The sequence below is a fragment of the Thermobia domestica genome, chromosome 5 (assembly GCF_964235325.1).
Source record: "Thermobia domestica chromosome 5, izTheDome1.hap1.1, whole genome shotgun sequence".
NCBI classification, from domain to species: domain Eukaryota; kingdom Metazoa; phylum Arthropoda; class Insecta; order Zygentoma; family Lepismatidae; genus Thermobia; species Thermobia domestica.
This window is the reverse complement of record NC_137458.1, coordinates 20,506,622-20,533,265: the sequence shown is the minus strand read 5'-3', so window position 1 is coordinate 20,533,265 and position 26,644 is coordinate 20,506,622. Positions and strand designations below refer to the sequence as shown.

The 26,644-nt window shown below is 36.9% G+C and overlaps 1 protein-coding gene across 2 annotated transcripts in view; it reads right to left on the bottom strand.

Annotated features, from left to right (window-relative positions):
* LOC145685776 (uncharacterized) overlaps positions 1-26,644 on the bottom strand; it is a 100,521-nt gene that overhangs the window by 60,886 nt on the left and 12,991 nt on the right. For both annotated transcript variants that reach the window (XM_081758300.1, XM_081758299.1), the window contains exons 2-3: positions 15,016-15,048; positions 7,500-7,571 (exon numbers count right to left, since the gene is read on the bottom strand). In XM_081758300.1, the coding sequence (XP_081614426.1) occupies positions 7,500-7,571; positions 15,016-15,048 (105 nt within the window). The remainder of the gene's footprint in view (positions 1-7,499; positions 7,572-15,015; positions 15,049-26,644) is intronic.

The window sequence follows — 26,644 nt, the reverse complement described above, 5'->3', positions numbered from 1 at the left end:
GTGGTGTTCCCCCTGGACTGTATGGCGGCCCTGGATCAATCTCAGCTGCGATCAAATGGGCTTTGTTCAGGTAACCTCATCATTGATCGCACATCAGAAAAGCTCTAGAGACCGGGGTCAGACTACTGCGGACGCCATGTTTAAGCACGACAATGCCCGGCTACATGTATTCCAGAAATAACAATGGATACCCCTGCCTCCTTGGCCTGAATAGCTTCACTGTGGCTAGGCGATTTGCGTACGCGCCTTTGGCGTGGAAGACCCGAGTTCGATTCTCGACAGGTGCTCATGAGGTTCGGATCCCACATTAAGCTATAGGTCTACGTCTCATATAGCCTCGCTGCTGAAAGGAATGCTAAACTAAAAATCAAATCAATCCTTGGCCTGCACAGTTGCCTGATATGTAAACCATCTAGCACGTATATTTGTGTTATTATTTGTAGACAAGTTGCTCGTCATGATCCAGTATCAGACAGCATTGATGTCGTTGATTCACATATAAGCATCTTGAGGGGCGATTCTTCACAGACACGTACAACACTTGTATGATTCGGTACTACAATGTATAGAGGCGCTGATTGTTCTTAGGTAACATGTAGGCTTCATACTATACAGAACTATTAGGGTTAAATGCATTTACAGCTCCGAAATGTTAATGATTTCTCTATGGTTGGTGTTCCAATGTTCACAAACAACCAACGTGCTGAAATGATTAATATAGTCATTGCGTGACCTAGAAGCGTAGCGGGACGTGATATTTTACTTAATACTTGAGGCGCCAAGTCCCCAACATCACATGTTTTATTTTAGAGTTAGCAGCGTTTACTGAAGAATACCAATGTGTGCATAACATATATGCACATGGTCCCCAATAATGAACAAAGTGTGCATAAAATATATGAACATGGCTCCCAGTAATGGACAAAGTGTGCATAAAATAAATTGGTATGCAAAACTAAGAATAGTGTTGCCACGAGACGAGACGAGACTTCAGGATGTCTCGTCTCGTCTCGTGCAAAGCATGTCTCGTCTCGTGTCTCGTCTCGAAAAAATGTACTCGTCCCGTCTCGTGTCTCGTCTCGTCTCGTCTCGTTTGTCTCGTTTTGTCTCGTCTTGTCTCGTAAAAAATATAGCAACATACCATGGGAACGAAAGTAAAATGTAGCAGGCTGCGCCATGCTAATCAAGATACAACTAAGTTACAAGTGTTACCCAGAACACACAAGACAAGAAATGTCACGGTAGCTACACCGTGAAGCCTTCACCTCTGGTGTATGTGGTAGTCGGTTTGATCTCGGTTAGTGCCATGTGAGCTTTGTGGTGGACAAACATCAAATGTGTGTGGGGACCGCGGTGGCTCAGTGGTAGAGCGTTCACCTCTGGTGCTTGGGGTCTCGGGTTCGATCCCAGCCCCCGCCAAGTGAACTTTGTGGTGGACAAACACAGTGGGCGTGGGTTTTCTCGGGGTTCTCCCGTTTCCTCCCACTTTCTTCATTCCACCATTTCATTCATTACTCATCATCACTGTCTCCTTTAGCCTAACCGGCATAACCGTGGGACGTAAAACTCAAAGATTTCATTTCATTTCATTTCATTTTTCGAATGTGTGTGTTTTCTCGAAGTTTTCTAGTATCCTACCACTTTCTTCATTCCATTAATTTTCCCATCATCATCCATTCGGCCAAAGTTGCCTAAAGGTCTTAAAAATAAATTCAAATAAGCTCACAAGGCAAGGACAAATAGTTTACAAGATAATATATCTCTGCTGTTAGTTGTCTGAGGCTTCTCGACCCTGGCTTCTTTTCTTTTTTTTTTCATTCTAAAACATTGAAATTTGTTTCACCAGTTTCAATACACGAATATACAGTAAATTGCTCATAGGTACGTCGAAAATGAAGACACTAATGTCAATTAATGTTTACACGACAAGCAAAGTTCGATGTAAAGGTGTCACCATCCCAGACGCTATCGTATACTATCAGCCCACTTGCTTTATAGTGTCTGTATATATATATATATATATATATATATATATATATATATATATATATATATATATATATATATATATATATATATTGAGAGAGAGAGAGATGGAAAGATATATAGATAAATAGAGAGACAGATATGTATGTACACTCTGATTTCATATATTCCAGCCTTTAGGTTTCACAGTGTTAACCCATACCAATCCAAAAACTACTTTTCATTTTAGCATGTTCAGATTTGTTGCAATTATTTTTTTAAAAAAAGCTCGGAACCAAATAATTTTATTGAGTAATGGAAAGTATTTGATTGAAATTGTATATGTTACTGCACAGTAAACTCTACTTGAAGTGCCATAGTAATGGGAGCTGAACGATACATCGGACGAAAGAATGCTTGGGGCCAGTCTTCACCTCCATGGTTCAAATCTGTTCCCATAACCGCGGTGTGTGTGCTACTATGTGGTGGTTGCCCCGTTTGTGTAACAAACTCATGACAGTACACCCAGATTAGCTAGTGGTCTAAAAAAAAAAGTTGATTTTTGGGTGGCCATTTTGGATTAAAGTTTCTTATATTGTCGAGATCTATTCGCAGTCATACAACGTACATCTTCATACCAAGCCGAGCGGTCTGTGGCGATAGACCATCGGCTTGAAGGCCCCGGGTTGAGTCCCGGAAGGGTCATGTGTATGGATTTTAAGAGCATTTGTTTTTTCGTATTGTGTCAGGGGGCGAAATCCTACGGGATAAAAGGATTTCAGTCTGAAAAAATTGGAGAGAATATCCACCCCAGGATACTTTCATGGGAGTAAGGAATTAGTAAAAATATAGGATATACATTTTATTGCAGGTTTAAAAATATGGTTTGGGTATCCTATTTCTTTTCTGTTAATTATTTTCTTCAATGTTCGAATTTTGATCATTCTCATGATATTTTCTGCTTTCAACGGAGTTCCATGAATATTATACCAAATGTTCTTTACATTCTGTAAGAAACCATTTCTGAAGATAATTCAGGTCCTAATAAATATTATTCACTAGGAAAGGGAAGTATTCCCCTTCTCTCAACACCAGGGCAATTTCACACTCTGGTCAAATCAAACATTTCCGCGTAACAAAACGAAGGTCCCCCTGTAAAACCTCTTCACCTAAAGTGTTATGGTTAGTAACATAAATTTGCTGAAAGCAAACAATTTGAAGGGTTCGTCGATAATATCTTTGCTTTTTTTGTCCTTCACTCGCCTTCCAAACGAAGAGGTGAATTTTACAACATGACTGCTGTATAATAAGCGAGCGATTGGTAAAATGGTAAAAGTGTGTGTGTGTGTGTGTGAGAGAGAGAGAGAGAGAGAGAGAGAGAGAGAGAGAGAGAAAGACAAAATTTTAGTTGCAAGATGGCATACTTCAATTGCCGTTTTCAGTTCATATAGCAAAAAGAATACCGCCACCAGAGAATAAAGACAAGTATAGTCTGTTCTGTTCTCTTCCGCCATCTCAGCCAGAACTTTCAACTACAGCCTGTAATGAGTGTAGACCTTACCCAGTTCTCAAATTGAATAGATGGTGGTGGTAGTTCGGTTTCTTGACCTTGTAAAAATCTTCCTGTCTTTGATTTCGTTTGTCATCATTCCAGCCAAAAATGAAAAAAAAATTGAGAATTCCTCAGTTTACAGCAAGGGGAATTGGGGACAAGACATTAAGGATGATATTCCTGGAAGCTCATGTATCACGATTGTTTCATTCAATAGACAGAGGACACCTTCCTACGAAGGCTTTTCAACATGTTTTCTCACAAAGGGGATTTTCCTTTTGCAATCTATATGACCACTGGCAAATTCAATCTCGGCCATTCTCGCCAGCGTTTTCATTTTCGAGACACGAGACGAGACGAGACGAGACATTTCAGGAGACGTCAGGAGCTTTTCACTTAATTTGCAATTTCATGGGAATCATTGGGAAAAGATTCAGTGACGCTGGACTAAAAGACCTATTGGAAGCAGGAGTTGCAGCTGAAGTCTCCCCCTCAAGCATCATGTAAGGCAAACACTATAATAGAGCACTTCGCATGCACAAGCTGGTCTATGAGGCACTCATGAGAATACTTTAGGGAGGCTTTCTTCAATGAAATGACGAAAAACATGAAGAAGCATTTCATGCTGTTCACGTTTTTCAAGATGAGATCCAAACATTGAGAATTTAGCTTCAGCGAAAGCAGAGGATTATGAACAAATACTGTCAAGCATGGAATTTTCAAGAGTACATGATGGGTTTGAAAACTACTTTCGACATATGAAGGAAGGAAATGGAAATCTGGCATTGTTATGGATATCATACGTAGATATGGTAGACGTACTCCTTACACTAGTGCGGGCAAACCGAGAAGGCAATTGGCTGCTCTATCTTGCGGCTATCAGAGAGATAATACCTTGGTGCTTTGCATACGATCATTTAAACTACGCACGTTATCTTAGTGTGAATTATGCTAACATGTTAGCACAAGAAACTGACCATCCCTCTATTTATGCATCCTTTATTGAAGGAGGTTTCTCAGTGCAGATTGCGAAAAGAAACCCATTTGGCAGAATCCCTGTGGACCAAGCTATTGAAGAAAGCATAAATAAAGATACACAAGGAACAAAAGGTACAACGAAGTTCAGCTAAAGACCTGCAGCATTTGAAAGATACTATTTAAACTCTAAGAGAGCAGCATTTCTTCACGTGGTTCGTGAAAGAATAAGCTGCAATTCTTCTTCAGGACAATCTGTGCTACATCCAGATCTTTCTTGGCTTATGATTCAAAAAGATGAACGTGATGTTTCAGCGTTACAAAACCTGATGACCAATGAATGGATAAATCCATTTGAAGAAATAGATACGATCAGTTTATCTACTGGAGCTGTGACAACTCCAGAAATTGTCAAAGACATGGTCACAGCACATGAAGTAGGCCAAAAAGCTTATGAAAAATTCAAGAAAGATAATCTGTCTGAAGACTCAAAACCAGAAGAATTTTTCAAGCCTCTCAAGAAGCAGAAGCTGAAGACGTTCTCTGATTTGAAGAAGAAAGAGAGTGTGAAGATGAATAACACAGAGTTCGTTTTCAAGTCGGAAAGAAATCTGTTTGCTCAGATGGCAATCATTGCTAGTCGAAGAGAGTTGGACATGAGAAGTGTTTTCTCGTACCCTCTGGGACCTCTTCCATGGTCTTTGGCTACTCCTGATGGTTCGATTCGAAAAACTGCTAAGTCCAAACTGATGGAAGTCCTGACCAAAGACTTTGCAACTGATGGGCAAATTCCTAGTGACGCTGTTAACATCTTTGATGGAATGTGCCTTGTTCTAAAGCTGCCACAGGGACTACAAACATTTGGCGAAGTAGCTGACAAACTCTTTTCGAGAATATTACAAGAATCCGTATCTTCTTAGACAATTCATGTTGTCTTTGATACGTACAGACAAGTGTCTATAAAAAGTAGGGAACGAAAACATCGAGATGTCGCTGATTCTATAAAAGCGAAACATATAACTGCTGCCCATTCAGTCCGAAAATGGAAGCAGTTTTTATCTGATGACGAGAACAAAAAAGAACTTATACGTTTCATTTGTAAAGAGTGGCAGGGAGAGCAGTATCTCAATCAGCTGAATACACAAGTTATGTATGTTACTTGTGAAGAAAAGTGCCATAAAATTACAAGCAAACTGGCACAAGAAGCTCCTGAGTTGACATGTTTCCAAGAAGAGGCGGATACCCGACTTCTTCACGTACAGCATGCTCTTCTTTCGGGATTTAGAAAGATAATTATTAAGTCCGTTGACACATATATTGCTGTTATCACACTATTTGCTATAGAAGAACAGTTGAAAAAGTACAAGGGATCAATATTTCTAAAATGTGGATCTAGTGACAGAGTAAAGTTTTACAACATGAGTGAGATGAATGCTTTTCTAGGTCACGAAGTGTGTAAAGAATTGCCCGGACTTCATTCATTTACTGGGTGCGATGCAGTAAGTGCATTTGCAGGCAAGGGGAAATCTGCAGCCTACAAGATAATGACTCAAAATTCTAGACTCAGAACCGCTTTAAGTATTCTTGGAACTCAAGCTGAAATACCAGAGAAAACAAAGAAGCAGCTTGAGTTCTTTGTTTGCCAGCTCTACTCTAGACAGCAAAAGTTCACTGACATCAATGAATTGCGTTACAGCATATTTTCTGCTAAAAAGGGGTCTGTTGAACCTCATAGCCTTCCTCCATGTCGGAACACGCTCTATTAACATATAAGAAGAGCAAACTACCAAGCCCACGTTTGGAAGAAATGTCTACAAGCTGACCCAGAGCTTCCATCCCCAGTGGACCATGGCTGGATTTCTATAACGGACAGTGAGGGAGGATCTTGTCTGGGAGTACAATGGATGGACTGTTCTCCTGCCCCTGAATCTGTTTTGGAACTGATGTCATGTTCTTGCCCAAGAAAATGTGCCATGCCTTCATGTGTGTGCCTTTCCAACAGCCTCAGATGTACAGACATGTGCAAAATACAGACCTGTTCCAACTATGAAAACGTCACTGATTTCGACGCTGGACTGTGATCTGATGACGACAGCAGTGAAGATGAAGACTAACATGAATAATTTTTGAAGGAACTTATTAGTACAAATATTAAATACTTCAGAAATATGTATCTCGGTAAAATATTTCCACGGAAAATAACGTGTTACAATTTAAAACAAGGCCGTTTCTTCTTTAATCGCAAATATCTCCTAATCGATTGGTTCTAATAAAAAATATTGCTGAACATAATATATGCAAAATTTTATCCTCTTCAATTTCATTCCTCTTCATTTTCTCGATAAGAGGAACCGTTTATGAGATAAATGCGCAAAACCTCGTAAATGTAGAGACATGGCAGCCATTTTTCAATATGGCGGCTTTAAGCTACCACAAATTTCAGGGTATTATCTTTTGATGAACACCTTGAACCACTGTGAGTACAAAAAGGTACATATCATCAAGTCCTTAGAGATGAAACCAAAAAACATTTTTTTGGATTCTGAATAGAAGTCGGGCTTTTGCACTTTTAATTACGTATCCTGTAGTTTTCTATATCATGATCTAGCACTATTTTCTATGTATGGTTCCAGTTTCACCACTCTATCCCACTTGGGAGTGGCACGACGTGAGAAAATAACTTTCTTCCTTAAGTTTTACACAGCCGTCGAATATGCACATGGCTCCGAGCAATAGACCAAATGTGCGTAAATATATACACATGGCGTTTAAAATGTAAAACAATTCAATAGAAAATTATAATGTAGTTTATATATAGTAGATCAATATTTTTAATTCTCTTGTTTAAAATATGAAATAATTAAGGATACTTGAAGCAAGAAGGTGACATCGAGATTATTCTTCGGAAGTTCATAGTTCTTTAGAGTTATGCTATGAAGTCCTACACAGTGGTAAGGAGATTTTACTCATAGTTATATTACTTTATGATGAATAGCAAATAATTTACCATGTCAGAAAAGGATCCTGACACACTTGCTTCCGTGGAAGACAAGGGACGATTACCTTCCAGTTCCTGAATCTGTAAAAGCAAGAAAAATATGTCAAACTTCTTGCCATGGACAAACCTAAAAGAAATATTGGCAGATAGAATCCATTCGGAATAATCTAGCATATCCTATAATACTAATTCTTCTAATTTTAGGATCTCAAATGATTAACCAGGACATGTGACGATACTGTAATATTCGATAGAGTAAATACACATCGATTTTTCCTTCACGTTTTATTATGAAAGATGTTTAAATAGTTTGTACAAAAGATTACAAATAAGTGATTTTCTATTTGTCTCTAAAAGTTCTTTTCTCCAAGTTAAGTACAATTGAAATTCCTGGCCATTGCAGCTCGGACGTTTGAGGTTTGGTGGTTAAGAAAGACCCTGCCCGTTGCAACTGGGTCTAAAGGAACCTCGTGCCCGTTGCAGCACAGAGGTGGGATTAGCGGAATCTCTCCCGCCCGTTGCAGCTTGGAGAGAAGGGAGCATCTCTTGTCCGTTGCAGCTAGAGATATAAATAGGAGATGACCAGTGTCCGTTTATATAGCCAATCTTCGAACTCGGAGTCTGTGGAGGTTCGAAAGGGTTTTCTGCGTATGTCTTCGTGTCTCGTCGGTGGTGATGGCATCCGTCGGCTGCTTCTTGGTGCTTATGCCGAAGCACTTAGTTTTTATTTACTGATATGGGATGCTTGCAATATAATGGGATATTACATTACAATTTAAATAAAAGGACTTCAAAAATTATTTTGTTGTCCTATCTTCAAAATTTGTATACACTCTTTTATTAATTGTAAGCAGTTCGTTTGAATTTAAAACCCAAAGAAAAGTGTTGTACTGCTTTTATAACTGAACAATATACATATCTCAGCTCTCAAGAAAGTATTTAAAAAGGTGGTGTGATCCTATAATCCAACTCTCTTTTTGAGGCAAGATATTGTGGTATGAAACAGTCTATACTGTAAAAGCTATTACTTTGTGCTCTCCACACCCCCTCCCAAGTGTAATGGAACCAAGCCCTGAAAAAGTGATCGACGCTGCAGAAAGACATAAAATAAAATAACTCAAAATCCCAACTATATACAAGGTGAACACTAAGTCGCTTTTCTCAATATGTGAAGAAATAATGTTTTAGGGAAAGCGTCTTTATGACCACCCTGCATATATGACTATATTCACAGGCAAGAAAGCTCTCATCCCAACCCGCACCATCTGAACTTTGTGGTGGACAAACACCATGTGCGTGGATTTTCTCGAAGTTATTCCGTTTTCTCCCACTTTCCTCATTCTTATCATCCTCATTAGCACAGTTTCCCTTAGGCTCGGTGTATAGTCGTGGGACGTTAAACTAAAAAAGTTCTTAAATGTAAATTCTGGTTTGTACATTGTTCATTAGAACTGGAAATTTTTAACATGTATTAATCTTTTGTGTACAAGTGACATCCATATGGTTGTCATGAAAATGTATTCCTTATTAAAGGTCGTATTAATTCTGGAGATGATGAAATTTGTTAGTGGATGAAAGGCAAGACTTAGTTCTACTATTTCTCCTTAGGTGACAGCACCTTACTGACAGAAAAGACAAAAAAAAGTGTTGTCTCAGTAGATGGCAGGCCAAAGGGAGCATTCAATTACAACACACATGCGTTTGTTTTCACGATAACCAATTAGCAACTTGGAGATCTATTCCGAGATCGGAAAACATTTGTCTTTGATCCCCGGTCAGTGTTGCCAACCTGAAGAAGCAGAAGATCCCTTTAGAACATCGGAATTTTCCTTTTTCAGTCCAAATGTTTCATAATGCAAATAATTGTTTTATCAATAATGTGAATGCTCTCCTCATGTGCGTACACAACTGATATTGCAGCACGCACATAGGAAAATGACACCTGGAACGTAGGGGTTAATAAAACGAAATTGGCGAAAGAAGCAAATATATCAATAACATTTGTGTAACAGTTTCAGGAATGTAACATCGCCTTTATCAGACACGTTATATTAGTAAAATGGTCTTTAGAAGAAGAATCATTTATAAGATGTCTGATGATGGCGATGTTGCGTTACTGAAACTGTCACACAAGTGTTGTTACTGCGTTGCTTTCGTCAATATTGTTTTATTAATATATGAGAAATTTTGATTTGATTTTATTTCATTTTTTAGCAACTTTGTAGATTATACTGAATGTACACATGACACTGAGCACGTTATTGCTTAATACAGACACAAATATACAATACTTAAGTTTGAATGACTCGTGAATGATGTAGGAGTAAGTACGAAGAAAATCAACACATATAGTTATTTTCAAAAGCGTATTCCAACGACTGGACACATTAATGTTGAAGTAGATTAAATTATACGAAGCGGTACAAAATGTCATGAAAGATGTAAAAGCAGAAGAAAATGCTATTCTATACCCTGGCTGGTGAACGATGATTTCTGACAGCTCTGCATAAGTGAGCAGAAGACAGCAGCTCAACCAACCTTAGGCTCAGAACCTGTCGCGTCTCCATGGTAACCACCGCACATTGCCAAACTTTCACTCACCTCCTCCCATCCTCAACGAGGAAGCAGACAATTCTCCCCTTGCGCGAGAAGCACATGGCAACACCGCACTCCTCAGTCGTCCTCGAGAGCTGAGTTGTCAGAAATCATCGTCCGCCGGCCAGGGTATAGAAGGTGATTCGAATGCGATGGTAGAAGAAAGCGCAGAAGGGAAAATAGTAGGAAAATACGGGCTAGGAAGTGCCAAGAAAGAGGAGAAAGACTGGCTGAATTTGCACGAATAACAAAGTCGTAACAGCAAACACTTTGTTCAAGAAACCTAAATTCGGAATATATATACTTCGAAAAGTCAGGACATAAAGACATCAGATAGATTACCCTATATTTTTTTGTGAGGGAAAAGTTCGGAAGGCAAATAAAACTACCTACATGTGCACAGTGAGCACAATATAGTCGTGATGAAGAATGAGCTGACATTTACAAAGTTGGGGGCTAAAGAAAAACAATGGAAGACTTTATATAGGCAAGCTCAAGAACAAATAAATTCAAGAAAGTTTTGCAAAGAAAATAGCAAATAAGATAACACAAGTAACGAAGGAAGTTATACATAAAACCTGGCGTACTTACAATACAACCGAGAAGGAAAGAATGGGTCACCAAGGAAATTCTTCAATTAATGGATGGGAGAAGAAAATTGAAAACGAGGTTAAGGAGCAGTAAGATAAAATAATAAGAAATGAGATGATTATAAAATGAAGACATGCCAAAGAGGAATGGATAAGACAACAATGTAAAGAAATAGAAAAGGATATTGACACAGAAAGAGCAGATCTAGCTTATAAGAAGATTAAGGAGAACTTGAAACCACGAAGACTAAAGAGCAATGTACTGAACGCTGAAGATAAAGTGACAGCTGAAGATATGCTCTCAATAGAGTTTTCAGATTTACCCTGATTTTAAGGATGGTCCAAACTAGGCAGATGGTAAACCTTGACAACAATGGACATCCAATGTTTCGGAGGGTAGTCGGAAGTATTGGGAACCGGCAGCTCCATGTTTTTTTTGTGTGTGTGTGTGGTGTGTGTGTGTGTGTGTGTGTGTGTTCGGAATAACATGACATTTGATGTATTTCGTCATGGTATATTTCACGTTTTCTTCACTTCTAAGCGTGAAAGAAAACATCACAGCATGAGTTTTCCCGAGTACGACAGACCGTGCTGCTGACGATCCTTAACACTTCCGACATTGTGCGAAATGATTCCGTGTCCATTGCTATCAAGGTTTATCATTTGCCTACTTTGGACCAATCATAAAGTCAGAGCATATCTCAAAATTCGGTTGATGATATGTCTGGGAATTTCACTCTGCAAGGAATACTCTGTTCACCAATTAAACATTAATGAAATATACATTTTTTAGTTGCGTATGCGTGACTTTCTTTACGCTGATAAGGACCACCATCCACAGTCTTTCGAATTCGAAATAGGGCCTCTTGAAATCTGGTTTTTTCACCTCTTACAGTTTGTCGGTATAGTTCAAGTGACTTTTTGTAACTTAATAACTCTTGAACTATCCGACCGATCTCAATCAAATTTTCAAGATAAATGAGGTTCTAATCTGGAAACATTTTTGTAATTTCACTTTAACGGTAGATTCTAGGGGAGGGGGACGTACAAATAAAAACAAATAAAATCTAACAACTTTTGAACCAGCCATCCAATCTCAATCAAATTTTCAACATATATGAGGGTCAGGCGTTGGGTGTTTGTTATCGTTTCGAGCCAATCTAGGGGAGGGGGAGATATATATGTGAAAAATTTTAAAATTAAAATGACTGCCTTTGTGACTTCATCCCTCTTACCGACAGATCTCAATCAAAGTTTCAACATACATGAGTTTAGAGGGATTACTTTAGGCTATTCACTGTGACGATACAACGTAGGGGAGGGGGAGGGGAAAGAAATTTTAAAATGATCAAAAACGACCGATATTAGTGTTGAATCCATAGTTTTCGGGGTGGATGAGAGAAACAGTGACACTTCTGATGCTGTTTCAATCCAAGTTTAGCCTTGATAGTTGGGGAGGGGGAGGATACAACCTAGGAGAGGGGGATAAACATTTAAAAATGATCGAGAATGATTAATATTAGTGTCGAATCCATAGTTTTAGGAGTAGCTCAGATTAACTGTGACAATTCTGATGCCGTGTGCCGCAGCACGGAGGAGAGGGGGAGCTATATATAATAATATGACCAATATTAGTGTTTCCGGGATCATGCAGATGAACAGTGACATTTCCGATACGGTAGAAATCCAAAATCAGCCCCACCAATTGGGGGACGGGAAGATATATATATATATATATATATATATATATATATATATATATATATATATATATATATATAAAAGAGAACGCACAAAATCCTTTGTCCGCTCATCACGCTAATACGGCTGAACCGATTTCTTTCATTTTTGGGGGGTTGTTAGGATTTGGACCCTAGATGGTTTTTATCATATCACTTTAATTTTCAATTACCAGTGTCTTGAGATAATTGACCAATCAGGTGTCAATACGTACAAAAAATCCTTTGTCCGCTCATCACGCTAATACGGCTGAACCGATTTCTTTCATTTTTGGGGGGTTGTTAGGATGTGGACCCTAGATGGTTTTTATCATATCACTTTAATTTTCAATTACCAGTGTCTTGAGATAATTGACCATTCAGGTGTCCATACGTACAAATCCTTTGTTATTAGTTCATCATAGGTATAAAAATAAACGTATTTATATGCAACCCGCATGACCCTGTGACTCGGCGGGTTAACATAACTGACAGGCGCTATAAATCACTTGAAAGCGAAAAAGTAAAAATTATCTAAGGAACAAAGTTTATTGCGTTCCGGGATGACCGCAGCGAAGCGGGGCGGGTTGGGGTGACCGCAGCGAAGCGGGGCGGGTTAACATAAATGACAGGCGATATAATGTTAACATTAGTGCAATCTTCTATGGTTTTTATCATATCACTTGAAAGCGAAAAAGTAAAAATTATCTAAGTAACAAAGTTTATTGCGTTCCGGGGTGACCGCAGCGAAGCGGGGTGAACGCTGCTAGTATATATATATATATATATATATATATATATATATATATATATATATATATATATGATCGAAAATGGCCACTATCAGTGTCGAATTTATAGTTTTCCGGGTCGCTCAGATGAACAGTGATACTTTCGATCCCGTTTAAATTCAAATTCAACCCCGCAACTTGGGGGAGGGGGAGGAAGAGATATTTAAGAATGATCGAAAATGACCTATATTAGTACTGAATCCACATTTTTGGGGGGTCGCTGAGATGAACGGTGACACTTCCGATGTCATGACCCACAACATGAGGAAGGGATATATATATATATATATATATATATATATATATATATATATATATATATATATATATATATATATATATATGTGTGTGTGTGTGTGTGTGTGTGTGTGTGTGTGTATAGATAGATAGATAGATAGATATAGATGGATTTTAATTTTGGGTAGGCCCGCTCCCTTGCTTATGGTTACATATACACATTTGGTTGATTAATAACAGTAGGAAATTACTTTTACAGAGTAGTCGATGCTATTTGTTAAATAATTATCTACCATTAATATAAATAGTGGAAAATATATTTACTCTTTATTGTGTCTTTTAGCGTTTATTTTCAAAATTTTGGGGTAGGCCCGTGCCTACCCGGCCTACCTGCTAAAGCCGCCACTGCATTTATCTCATCTGTTCATCCCAATCCCTGAAAATGAATGCAATGTCTGAATTCGAAACGTCGAATGTCAATATCTCCACCCGGCTTATAGCCCCAGAACTAAGGTTGCCAGACGTCCCTGTTTTCCGGGACAGTCCCGGTTTTCAATGAAAGAATAACTGTAACGAAAAAGGCTTTCGGGACGCCTGTTTGTCCCAGTTTTCGTTTTTCAGATTGAAAAAACAATCAACCTGTAAGAACTAACATATCTCACCCAACAACAGATTTTCGGAACATTTATGTACCCAATTAGTTTTACTAAACAAGAAGTTTGAAAATCACTCTTTCGTCCTGTTGAGCTTCCAGAGCGGAAGAAAAGTATTTTTAAAAATATTCAAGAGGGGGTATATGTTATGGCAAAGCTTTCTTTAATATCACTTTCAATAGGAAAGAATGTTTTTACCCCAGTGACGGGCTTTAAAAAGATTTACTTTTTGTTTATAGTTCTGAATTTAGTATAAATGTACGTTTTCTTGGTAAATGCTAAATTTGTATTTCTTTTACGGTAGCGTTTCTGATTCAGGTGATGACGGAACAAAGGAAAATGTATCTCTTGCATCATAAATGGAAGGATATCTCGTAATTGGTGCAATATTTAGGACCTGTTAAACAACAAATCGGAATTCGGAATAAGGAACACCAGGCAGCTATTCTCATGTTACCTTTTCACATTCTTTATATAACACTTGTGATCTTCATTTGTGTTAACTGTGTGTAGAATGAACTGGAAAATTGAGAGTATTAACCTGACAAACACAAATATTAATTGATTCTGATCAAATGAATAGGAACCCTGGAGATTGGTGTCCCGGTTTTTCGTTTACAAAATTTGGCAACCTTACCCAGAACACTTACTAAAATCACATAAGCATTATTTTTTGCAGTGCGCTAATATAAATACATCTCTCCAGAAATAGTTTTGTTTCTTTACAGAGGGAGGTTTTCCAATCATCCCCCTCCCCAGTAATTCAAACGCCTAATACAGTATTTCAATTCTCGTACAATTAACACGTGAGCTGTGAATAACCTAAATTTGTGTAACCACTTTGTAACAGATAAGTAATCATGTCACATCGGCTTCTGCTTTTCTAAGGTTGGAATGTATTAGTCAAAGAGATTAATTCCAAAGAAAATATATATACTAACCTTTTTTATTAATTCTTTCTGCTGGCGATAAAGCTGAAAGAAAAGTATTAAAAATCATGAGTAAAAATATTTTTAAAAATACATATAAATATTGAAGTATAACTTAATCATGTTACAATATAGTTCATAATACTATCTATATATTAAAATGCTAGGTTTATGTTTGTCTTCAAAGAAAAGTTTATATTAAGTTTGTCTCCAATCCTTTCGACAATGAGATCTCGAAAACTCGAGATCTCGAAGTGCTAGAAACGTACTGTTTTCAGTGATCGGTTACAAATTTTGTGTAGATTGCCCAGTCTAATTGAATATTTATAAAACATGACTATTATTTCTTTATTACATTTTTAGGGATACATTGGAAGTGCTGAAATTAAAAAAAGAAGTAAAGCATCATATCCTACGAATTATACATTACAACACCACATAATTGTATACGGGAGTAGTATATATATCTCAGGTGTTTTTTTTTTTTTATGGCCACATGATAATGAAAAACGAAGGATAGCCATTTCTCCAGTCTAAGATGAATCTTTATTATTTGGAGTGTTTTGCTCAATGAACACCATATATCACTGACATTATAATTATGAAACGCACTACTCTCACATTCCATTCTAATTGTAGTAAGAGGATGTTTCACATTGATTGTTTTGAGATTCGGGTACTGACAAAAGAAACTTCTACAGTAAAACAATAACTTGGCGTTCTACCACATGTACGAATACATAGTTCATCCAACAATAACCAAACTGTAGATGGCCAACTAGATAACGTAGTTCTTATCAGGCTTTTATTTCAAACTACATATCATAATTACCTCATTCATCACATATTATCATCATTTTTTTTACTTATATTCATATTCAATTCTTTCATTTCATTATATTATTATTATTATTATTACTATGCACAATTCTTCGAGGCTGTATCAGCAAAAACTCAAGAATTAACTTCCAACTATATAGGGTATTCTAAAATGGCGCCAACGGACCACAAATTACAAATGAACTACGTTGCACCATCTACGTATGAATTTCATTTCGTTTTGATCACAAACAAAATCTAGACACTAACACAATTGGATAAATCTTCCGACGTTTGATCCGGGGTTTACGTTTTACAGATTCATAATTTTACATACATATTTAAAGATCAAAATCACAAAACAAACTTTTTTCTATTTTATATCGTTAACATTTCATTTTCCTTATTATTTAGAATATATAGTTTGTTGATTTCGATTCGAAAAAGTTTTCACAATTTGGATTTATATCTTACGGCGCGGACCGAAATCCAAACCGCCATATTTGTTTAAATACCAAGTAATGCGCTGGTGCAGGTACAATATAGCGGCGCATTACACACTCTCCCTTGTCTAAAAAAATTTTGTCACTTAACAAAAAAAATTTCAATAGTTATTTTGTATGTTTTTCATCTGCATACAATTTTTCCAAGATTTAATGTCCATGACATTTGCTCCAGTATCATTTCTCAAAATTTCTATAACTATATAGGGACCAACTCATTGTGAATAATTGCGTTGATTTCCCTACAGTAATCAAGTTTGTTTTAACATAAAATAATTAAAATTAAAACAACTAACAAATTAACTCGTAAGGAAATATTAAGAACATAATTAATGATTTTCTCAAATTAAATAACATAAACAAAAACTATCCACTATAACATAATATTTTTTACATCGATGGTTTCTTCTCTCTTCATCCTTTCACAACCATCGCTGTATCTTTTAATGTGAACTTTCTTCCTTTTCTTCTTCTTATGAGGCACAAAACTTGCTTTACAATTTTCTCCATTCACATCGTGTCACTTGTTTCATTTTCCGCCTTCTTTTTCTTGTTACGAATCTGGCTTTCCGCACGTTTGAGATCCAATAGGTCACTACTTTTGTTTTCCTATTTCTTCCATTTCTTCTTTTCCTTCTACACCTTCTTGTGTTACTTTTTTTTTCATTATTCTTCTGTTTTTACTTTCTTCTATTTCTTTCTTTTTCCATTTTCTGGTTCTTCCTCCTTCGATATTTCCATCTTTCGTTCATGTTAAATTTCTTTCTCTTCCTTTTATTTATTTCGTGTTTCCAGTTTGTTCTCCACTTCTTTCTTCTCTCTTTCTTTCTTCCTAAGTAAATTCCTTTTTCTTTGTTCTTCTATGTCTTTCAATTTCTAAATTTATCTTTTTCTTCCTCCATTCCCAGCTTCGAATTTCTTTCTTTTGTCTTTCACAACTTTCTCCTGGTTGATAGTTTTCTCTCTTTGTAATCTTCACAGCTAACTTCTTCTTCGCAGTCAATTTCAGTTTCCTAACATTTTCATCCTTCTTATTCTGTTCCTGTCCTATAACTACTTTTAAGCTCATATTGTTTACATTTTTCAACAACTTCGTGGTTTGAATTTGGAGCGTCCTTTCTTTCTTCTGCATATAGGTTTCATGTCTTTCCGTTTTTTAGGTTCCGTTCTTGACTTCTTGTTCTCTCATCTCCAGGTGAAAATTGACTGGCTTCTCTCCACTGGACTTTGTCTTTGTTTAATTGAATTCCGTTCCAAATTTGTGAATTTGTTTCCTCCGATTCCATTTCCATTTCCGGGTTTCCTAATATTCTCCTCAGATGATTGAGAGTGGGTATTATTGTTCTCTTCTTCTCCGGATCTGGCCGGATTCGAAGATCCGGATCTTGAATCTCTGATCTGGATCCAGATCTCGAATCTCGGATCTGGGTTCGGATTTCGGATCTGGGTCCGAAATTCGTATCTGGATTCGAAATCCGGATCTCAGATCTTGATTCTAATCTAAACCCACATCTCAAATTGTGATAAACTTGAATATCTAAAATTCGCCGAAAGTAATTTCACGAAATCCTGCCAGTGAAGAACAAAACAGGAAATTCAGACGAATATTGACAGAACCTATTTATCTCCCTCAGTCTACTCTAAAGATCAAATAGGGGCGCGGTGGCTCAGTGGTAGAGCGCTCACCTCCGGTGCTTGGGGTCACTGGTTTGATCCCAGCTCGCACCGTGTGGACTTTGTGGTGGACAAAGACCGTGTTCGTGGGTTTCCTCGGGGTTCTCCCGTTTCCTTCCACTTTCTTCATTCCACCATTTCACTCATTTCTCATTCTCCTTTAGCCGAACCGGCATAACCGTGGGACGTTAAACTTAAAGATTTCATTTCTAAAGATCAAATGCTTGCCTTACTAAAAAAAAAAAAAATCTGATTTGATACAGATAAGAGTTCGAATGTCGAATCTAGGTCAGTACCCCGTTTCAGGACCGACACAAACACCTGGGATTTGGAACATCTGAAACTAGTATACATTTGAAACCGGAATACAAAACTTGGATATTTAAAATTCCTTAAGAGACCTATTTCATTGACAGTCAAGAAACAGTTAAGACAAGTATTGACTAGTTTTTACTTCTATTTATCTTACTCAATCTGCTCAAAATATCAAATGTATACCTTACAATTTGATTTAATAATTTTTTAGTAAATCACAATATGAGCACCGAGAATAAAACATGAATTTTAGTGTCCCTTATCTAGATTTGAAATTTCTTATTCATACATAGAATCGGGCTGAAAGATAAATATTTGAGATATGGAAACCGAAACATGTGGTAGTACCAAGATCGTAGCCGATGTAATGCGAGCGAAAGGCACTTGCACTAATTCCGCACGTACTTTGAGGAGCACGAGAAACTAAAAAAAGATAAATATTCTTTCTCAGGGGTAAGTCGCACTTTAACATGACTTTTCAAGAGTGTTGTGTTAAAATAACAAAACTGTAGTAGCGACTTGTTCGAAATAAAGGCCTTTTCATTTTTAACAATAAATTTAGGCACTTTCTCATTGGGGAAAAATTAGCAAGGCACATTCTACTGATTATGGTGATAGTTCTTATGTGAGTTTTCACACTGAACCGGAAGATTTCCTTATGTGGGTATCGAGTTGCCACAATTCACCTTGCTGAAAGACGTGGTTTATCAGGAGGTCAGCCAAGATTCTTTTGGACTTAACCTGTAGACTGCTTCTGGTCTCAATTATTCCCATATAACAAGAATACCCATATATATAGTTGGTTCGAAATGAGTTAAAATGTCCTTAGAGGGACAATTGTGATTTAAATATTCGTAAATCAGAAGAAATGTGAAAGTTAACCGTTAAAATAAATCCGATAATTCTGGAATGAAGATATTTATGTGTAACCTAAAGAAAACAATAAAACTCCTTATGTAACATTTTCACAGCCAAGATTAACAGTTAATCTTCTTGAAGAGAGTTTATGACAGTATAGAAAATGATAAATCCAATTATTGTAAGTAGTACCTTTGACAGTCTCGCATTTCACATCACAAGCGCCCTTTATCCTGATAAGTGGGCAATTCACTTAACTACGATGACTTTTCAGCTGTTCCAGTAACATTAATATCTCAGTTTTGGTTTGAGAGATCATACTTCGGTGAACCTTGACTATCACTATCAGCAGCTATTAGAGAATCAGAACTTATTTCTGTACTAGATAATGTGGGTAACTATAGTTTTTCGTCTATAGAAGACGGAGAGTGTATGGTATTATTACAGGGAATATTTGATAAGAGTTAGATTGTCAGTATTTAGGAGCAACATTTAAAATAATCAGTTACCTTAAATGTGCTACCGCTTAGCCGAGAAAATCCGACAGGCATAGTCGAATGATCTTCAGCATTTGGCTGTGGATCTCTTGCTGTGAGTGTCATGGATTCGAATCCCGCTTCGTGAATGGGTGTTTTTAACTATCCTCGTTTACTTCTGTGTCTGTGTGGTGTCGTAATGGTTACAGTGTAATCCGTGCAAAGCGTTCAGCACGTTAAATAGAGATAATTTGTAAAAAGCGGTTACCTTTTTTATTTTTTAAAAAAAGTGGTTAGAGCATGCCTTCGGTGCCCGTGGTCACGGGTTCAATTTCCAGACACACACAAATTTCGGTGTTGACCCAGCATCGTGAGGACAATTGGGGAGTTATCTGAAGTAAGAGTAGCGGACTTCAGTCTAGAAAGCCGGAATTAGGGACTTTGGATGCCGTTCCTTTGACCATACATCCCCACTTTGAACGTAAGCCCGCTGGCAGGGACCAAAGGACTGTCGTGTTAAGAGTTCAGTTTTTTTTTAATTATCTTAAATGCCTTCTTTATTATTAAATGTTATGCAATATTTTATTTTCAGCTGGTTTTCGAAACTCAGAGCTAGCTACTTGTTTTCTTTTTAATTCATATTCATAGTTAGCACAACTAATCACTAAGAAAAAACAATCTTTTCAATAAAATTCCTCTCGCGTTTTTCGTAGCTTTAAGTGTAGTTATTTTTACCTTTTTTTTTTTTGTTGAAGAGCATTTTATTATTTTCCCTTCGTTTTCCCTATTTTTTTTCTACTTTTACCTACGTTTCTCTGCACGGACATTGCACGTATAGTTACGTGCTTAGTGTGTTCGTTTACAAAAACGGGCCTTTTTCCTGCCTCTGTAGAAAGTAAGAGTGCCCTGTATCAGAGAAATATTAATTGACGTATGTAAGTGAATATATCTGTAATGAAGTCATAATTACTCAGTTTTTGCATCGACATAGTTTCCTCATCCTCATTAATCTCTTCACCCCCTCTTCCTGAATTTCAGTTCTAGTATTCTCTCTTGAGCAAGGCCCATTTAATAGGGAACTGGTGCAAGGAAATTGAGGAAAATATAGTCAAAGGTAATACAGAAAGGGCATATAAAAAGGAGACATGGACGGAACAACACTAATAGAAGAGGAGCAGATAACAAGAAGATGGAAGGAATACATTGAAGAACTACAAAGGAGACAGAGTGATCGAAGGAGAAATGGAGAAGGAAGAAAAGATCGATGAAAATGAATTAGGACCATCAATTTTACAGTACGAATTTGACAATGCTCTGGAGAAAATGCAACATGGTAAAGCTCCAGGAATAGATCAAATATCAACGGAAGTGATCAAGAATCTCGGAATAGCAACAAAGAAGAAACTATTTAATCTTATTAATGAAATGTACATCTCGGGAAAAATACCAAGAGATTTCGAGAAAAGCATATTGGTACCTATCCCGAAGAGGAAAGTCGCACGGAAATGCGAAGAACACAGAACGCTAAGTTTGCTTTCTCATGCATCAAAAATACTGTGCAAAATTATCGCATAACGAGTAGAAGGGAAAATTGAAGAGCGGCTATCGGAGGACCAGTTTGAATTCAGGAGAAAAAGAAGAACAAGGGAAGCAATACTGAGTCTACGGTTATCATGGAATAAACAAATCGATTATGATAGCATTTGTAGATATAGAAAATGATTTTGTCAATATAGATTGGAAGATCATGTTCAGAGCGTTTAAGAATCTGAAAGTAGATTACAGAGACAGAAGAATAATATACCAACTTTATAGGAACCAGACAACTGTTATAGGAAGAGATCAGAAGGAAGCAAGAATAATTAAAGGAGTAAGGCAAGGATGTGGACTTTCGGCTCTCTTGTTCAACCTCTATATAGAAGAGGCTATGAAAGAATTCTTTTGATAAAAACGAGAAAGATGTAAAAGTAAATGCCCAGGTTTTCAGCACAATAAGGTTCGCTGATGACATAGTACTGATAGCGGAGAACGATGAGGACATTCAGAAAGCACTCAGGAAGCACTTTCAAACTTGAACGACCAACTGGAAAAATATGCAAAATGACGATAAATAAGAAGAAAACCAAAGCGATAAAGTGCACAAGAGCAGGACAGGAAGACGCAAACGTATGGCTAGATGAAGAGAAAATCGAAGACGTTAAGATTTTCCTCTATTACGAAGTCTAATATCCTCGGACGGAAGAAGTGAAAAAGAGTAAGTTTGTAGCGTTCAGTTTTTCCCCTACAATATTTTGAGTATTCTGTTCATAATGTTTTTGTATGTTTTCATTTGTTTATGTAATTATTATTGTTCACTCTTTTGGTTTGGTGTGTTTTTGAGATTGTTTAACTAGTGTCTTTACAATTGTCAAAATTAGTTTTTATAATTTGTATAATGTGCTTTTGAAAAGTATTTCCGTGAAGAAAGAGGGTAAGTTAAACTGTTCACCGTCCAGAATTGTGTGGCAAGTAAGGCGGAGAGATTGGAGCGTGTTACGTATCTAATAATTAGCCTTAAAACTCATAATGCATTAACAGGATAAGTATATCTTTTAAGAAAATAGAACATTTAAAATATAACATTTCTTGTGAATTTTAATCTTCAAAGTTATGAATACAAACTAACTGCAAATCAAAGTGAAAATAGCAAGCGGGTATTGATATCATTATAGTGTTGCTAGCATGTGGTTTTTGCACTTATAAATAATAATATTATTTTTAAAACATCGGAAAATACTAAAGACTCATCCGCATTCTTTAAGTATTACAGCACAGCTGCAAATTATTACAGGTGTAAACTTACTACGGTAAGATTTACGGCGTACAGTATAAACTGTATAGTAAGTGTTAAATAACTGATATTTTATTGTCCTTCAGGAATGACCGCTAGTATTTTTTCAATGACTGGTTCAGATTTAATATAAAGTGTCATGTGGCAACGAAATTATAATAGCACAAGGCTAGAAGCAACGAACCTGAATACGTGAAGTAAAATTAGTTCCTTGATAAGTTTTTTTTTCTTCTTTTTATAAGAAGTGGCGACCCATGAAAAAAATATAAGTAGTATTTTATGTCTGGGCTAGTACGTTTATAAACAATAAAAAAAGACAACGCAAAAACAGAATATTGTCAAGCGTTTTCCAAATTATAATTTCCGTAGCATTACATAATAAATGGCGACCCAGCTTTAGGATATTTGCTTCTAGACGTTGACTGCTAGGTTTTGTTTCAATCAAGCCAAGATAGAAAGTATTTTTAATAGTACGGTTATGAACAATTTGTGTTTACTGAACTTTTAAGTGAGCTTCTGAAGGAAATTTAATAGTAAATATCAAAATGTCGAGCGATAGCAGTAGTGGAGAAAATTCTTACGACGAAAGTGTTGGACATAGTTGTTGCAATCGAAAATATAGGTACAGTGTAGCTTGTAGTACCTGTAAACGCTGGTATCATGTAAGGTGTCAGGGGATACCAAATACGGAATATGAAATACTAAAAATGAAAAGTGTAAAATGGAGCTGCTCAGAGTGTATGTTAAGAAACGGTACAGATAGAGAAAAGAATATAGATCGCCGTAATGCCGAAATCACAGATAATGATAACGTTGTAGGGAACAGTGTGGAGGAAATTCAAGTTACCGGTAAGGATATGGAGATAAATGGTGCTTTAAACGTTACCACACAAAAAGTAAACAATGACTTAGTAAATGAAACGGAAGATCTTGTTAACGCTAGTAATCAAACCAGTTCAAACGTCGAGTTTGTAATGCTGTTAGAGAAATTAAACGAAATGTCGATAAAGCAGGATAATCAGTCAAAAGTGTTAACTGAAAGATTAGACTGTCAGGCAAGGGAATTTAGTGAAAGGTTAGAAACCCAGGTTAAAGCAATAAGTGATAATTTTGATAGAAAGATAATTGAGTTACAGGGTGAATTAAAGGCTTTTCAGTTAGAGACTTGCATTGAAATTCGTAGGGACTTAGAACTTGTACAGGACGATGTTGAAACTTTGAAGAACAAGTGTGAAGAAGTAGATTCACAAGTAGAAGAACTGAATGACCGTTTAGTGACTTTAGAAAATGATAAGAAGAGACACGAATCTAGTATTTGTCAGTTAAATGCACGTGTAAGTTCATTAGAAGAAGGAAATAGGGTTATCAATAACGAAATAGAGAAAAGCATTGAAAGAAATGTCCATTTGTGTAGCCAAAAGAGTCAACACCTAGACCAACGTTTGAAAGAATTAGAAAAGCAGGTGGAAATCTTTAGTTCAGGTGAAAATAAAGCTACATCAGAAAGTAATTGCATTGATAATCGAAAACAACTGCAATATACTGTAGGTTCTAGAAATTCTGAAGTTGAGGTGCGAGAAATTCCAATCGCAAGTACTTACAGAGATTGTACTACTACAAGTATTGTTACTACAATAGCTAGTACTACTCCGTGCAATGGACGAATTAATGTTACATCGCCTTTTTGTTTGCCTTTTGAACCACTTAGGGCAAATACAGTATATGGTACTGAAGCGACAAACGTTCATAGTAATGCTAATAGTTTTTATCCTTTTAACACTACTAAGAGCCAGTTAGGTTGTTCAACTGCTGTTGCATGGTCTGGTTTAAGTTCTTTACAACCAAATACAAATACTTTTAGTGCTAATAGTGTTAACAATCCTTTTTACCTTCGACCAATGAATCAAAGTGATACTGGGTTGAGTCGAAACGTAAGTATGTTCCCATATTCAACTCAAGAGTCTAGTAAACGAGAAAATGGTAACAATACAAGCTTTTCCTTAAGAGATTTAAATGCGTTTCCAAAATATGATGGTAATCCAACGCAAGGTGCCGCTCGAAACTTTTTAAGAGAGTTAGTTCAGTGCATGGAATTGTATAATATGTCAGAAAGGGAGAAATTGTTAGTAGTCCAGAGATTGTTGACACATTCGGCGTCAGCGTGGCTGAAGTCAGTTTCAGGAGAAATAAATTCATTCAATGATTTTGTATATCAGTTTAGAAAGCAGTATTTCTCAGCGCGCCTGGAACGTGCACAGAAAAGACAGTTGCAAGCTCTTCGTTACGACAAAGTGAAGTTCCCGCGAATGGTAGATTTTGTATGGTACATTGTAAATCAGTATTACAGTATTTGCGACACGGTAAATGAAACAGAACTAGTAGATCTGATACTCGAGTGTTTACCAGAAGGGGAGTCAAAATTGTTAAGACTAGTAGGTTGTCAGGATACGGAATCCCTAATTGCTCATTTGATGGAATTAGAAGCACAGACGGACGTTGCAGAGTGTCAATCCTCTAGTGTGAAGCAAACAAAAAGAGCTTTTGTTAGAAATGTTAATGTTCAAGAGAGTAAAAAGACGAAAATTGATTCTTCGGTGCAAACAGAGCAGTTTTTTGGTAATAGAAACAGTGAAACTTCTGACCGTGAAGGTTATCAGTATTCTTACAAGCCATACCGCTACCAACGGAATAATAAGTTCAGAAGAAATGGTCGTGGTAGGAAAAGGATGTATAATAATGATAATAATAGGGATTATAATTCAAATTGGAGACGTGACGACCCCGAGTTTAATTCGTATCCTAATGAGTCGCCAAGAGTACAATATTCATCAGAGAAAGGAATGTAAATTATCGTATGGGAGCTGATTCCATTCAGAGAAATCCTAACAGAAATACGGTAGTGACAGATGCTGTTGTTCATCACTCGCGCGAGGAAAACTTCCCGTGCAGTCGACATTAGAAGGGGGCGATTTCGACTGCAGTTTGAGTCCCCGGCAGTACTCAAATTTCGAAAATACTTTTGGTAATAGATGTTTCGATTTAACGAACACTTTGCATGGTGATAAATCTATTGTTTGTGTTAACAATATCCAAGAAGAGGGTGAAGAAGTTCGAGTTAATAAAATTTCAGTGGATAGCGGTTGTGCATCAAGTAAACTTTCAGAATCGTTCTCAGAATTGGTTTTCAAACCTTGGCAGGATAATTATCCACTTGTACAGCGAAGCCGAAACGTGCCATTGCAAATACGTTTTGTTATTGATGAAGAGAGTGAGTTAAGTAATTCTAGGGTAGAAATAACAAAGTGTCATCCTCCTACTGTGGATTGCGAAGTAGCTGGACTTCCTATAAAGTGCATAATTGATAGTGGCTCAGAGTTAAATTTACTCAGTTTATCTGTTTGGAATAAAATAAAGAATAAATATCCTTCCGCCAAATTACGCCCAGATCCTAATATTGTTTTGTGTGGCTTTGCTGGAAACGAGAAATACTTAGTGAAAGGTTACCAACTTTTGAATCTAGATATCCAGGGCAAGATATTCGAGACGCCAGTGTATGTGGTGAAAAACCTGAAGACTGATATGATACTAGGTGTCCCATTCATTAAAAGATATAATGCTGTGTTAGATTGGAAAAACAAAATCCTGTCCTTCGAGGATTCTAATGAAACAAAAGTTACTGTAAACTTAGATGAATATAATATATTTTTGGCAAAGTTAGAAGTGCATGATCCGATCCAAGAAGAAGAAGAGGGTGTAATCTCCAAAGAAGAAATCGAGAATTACGTTCGTGAAAGAAATGACTTGGATAACGAGACGAAGTCAAAATTATTATCATTGTTGCTGAAATATCGTACGTTGTTTTGTGAGTATCCGAGAAAAATTAAAACAGAGCCGTATAAAATTCAGTTAAAGGATAACGAGCCCGTAGTAGGTAAATCTTACCCAATTCCTCAACACATGCAGGGCGAGTTCGAGAAAACCTTGAGTAAATGGATACGTATTGGTGTAGTGAAGGAATGTGTTAGTCCTTATAAAAATCCAATACATTGCGTTCGCAAGTCATCAGGCAGCGTGAGGCCTGTATTAGATTTGAGACAATTAAATACAAAAGTTATATCACCAAGGGTACAGGTGGAACCAATAACAGACATTTTAAATCGTATGTC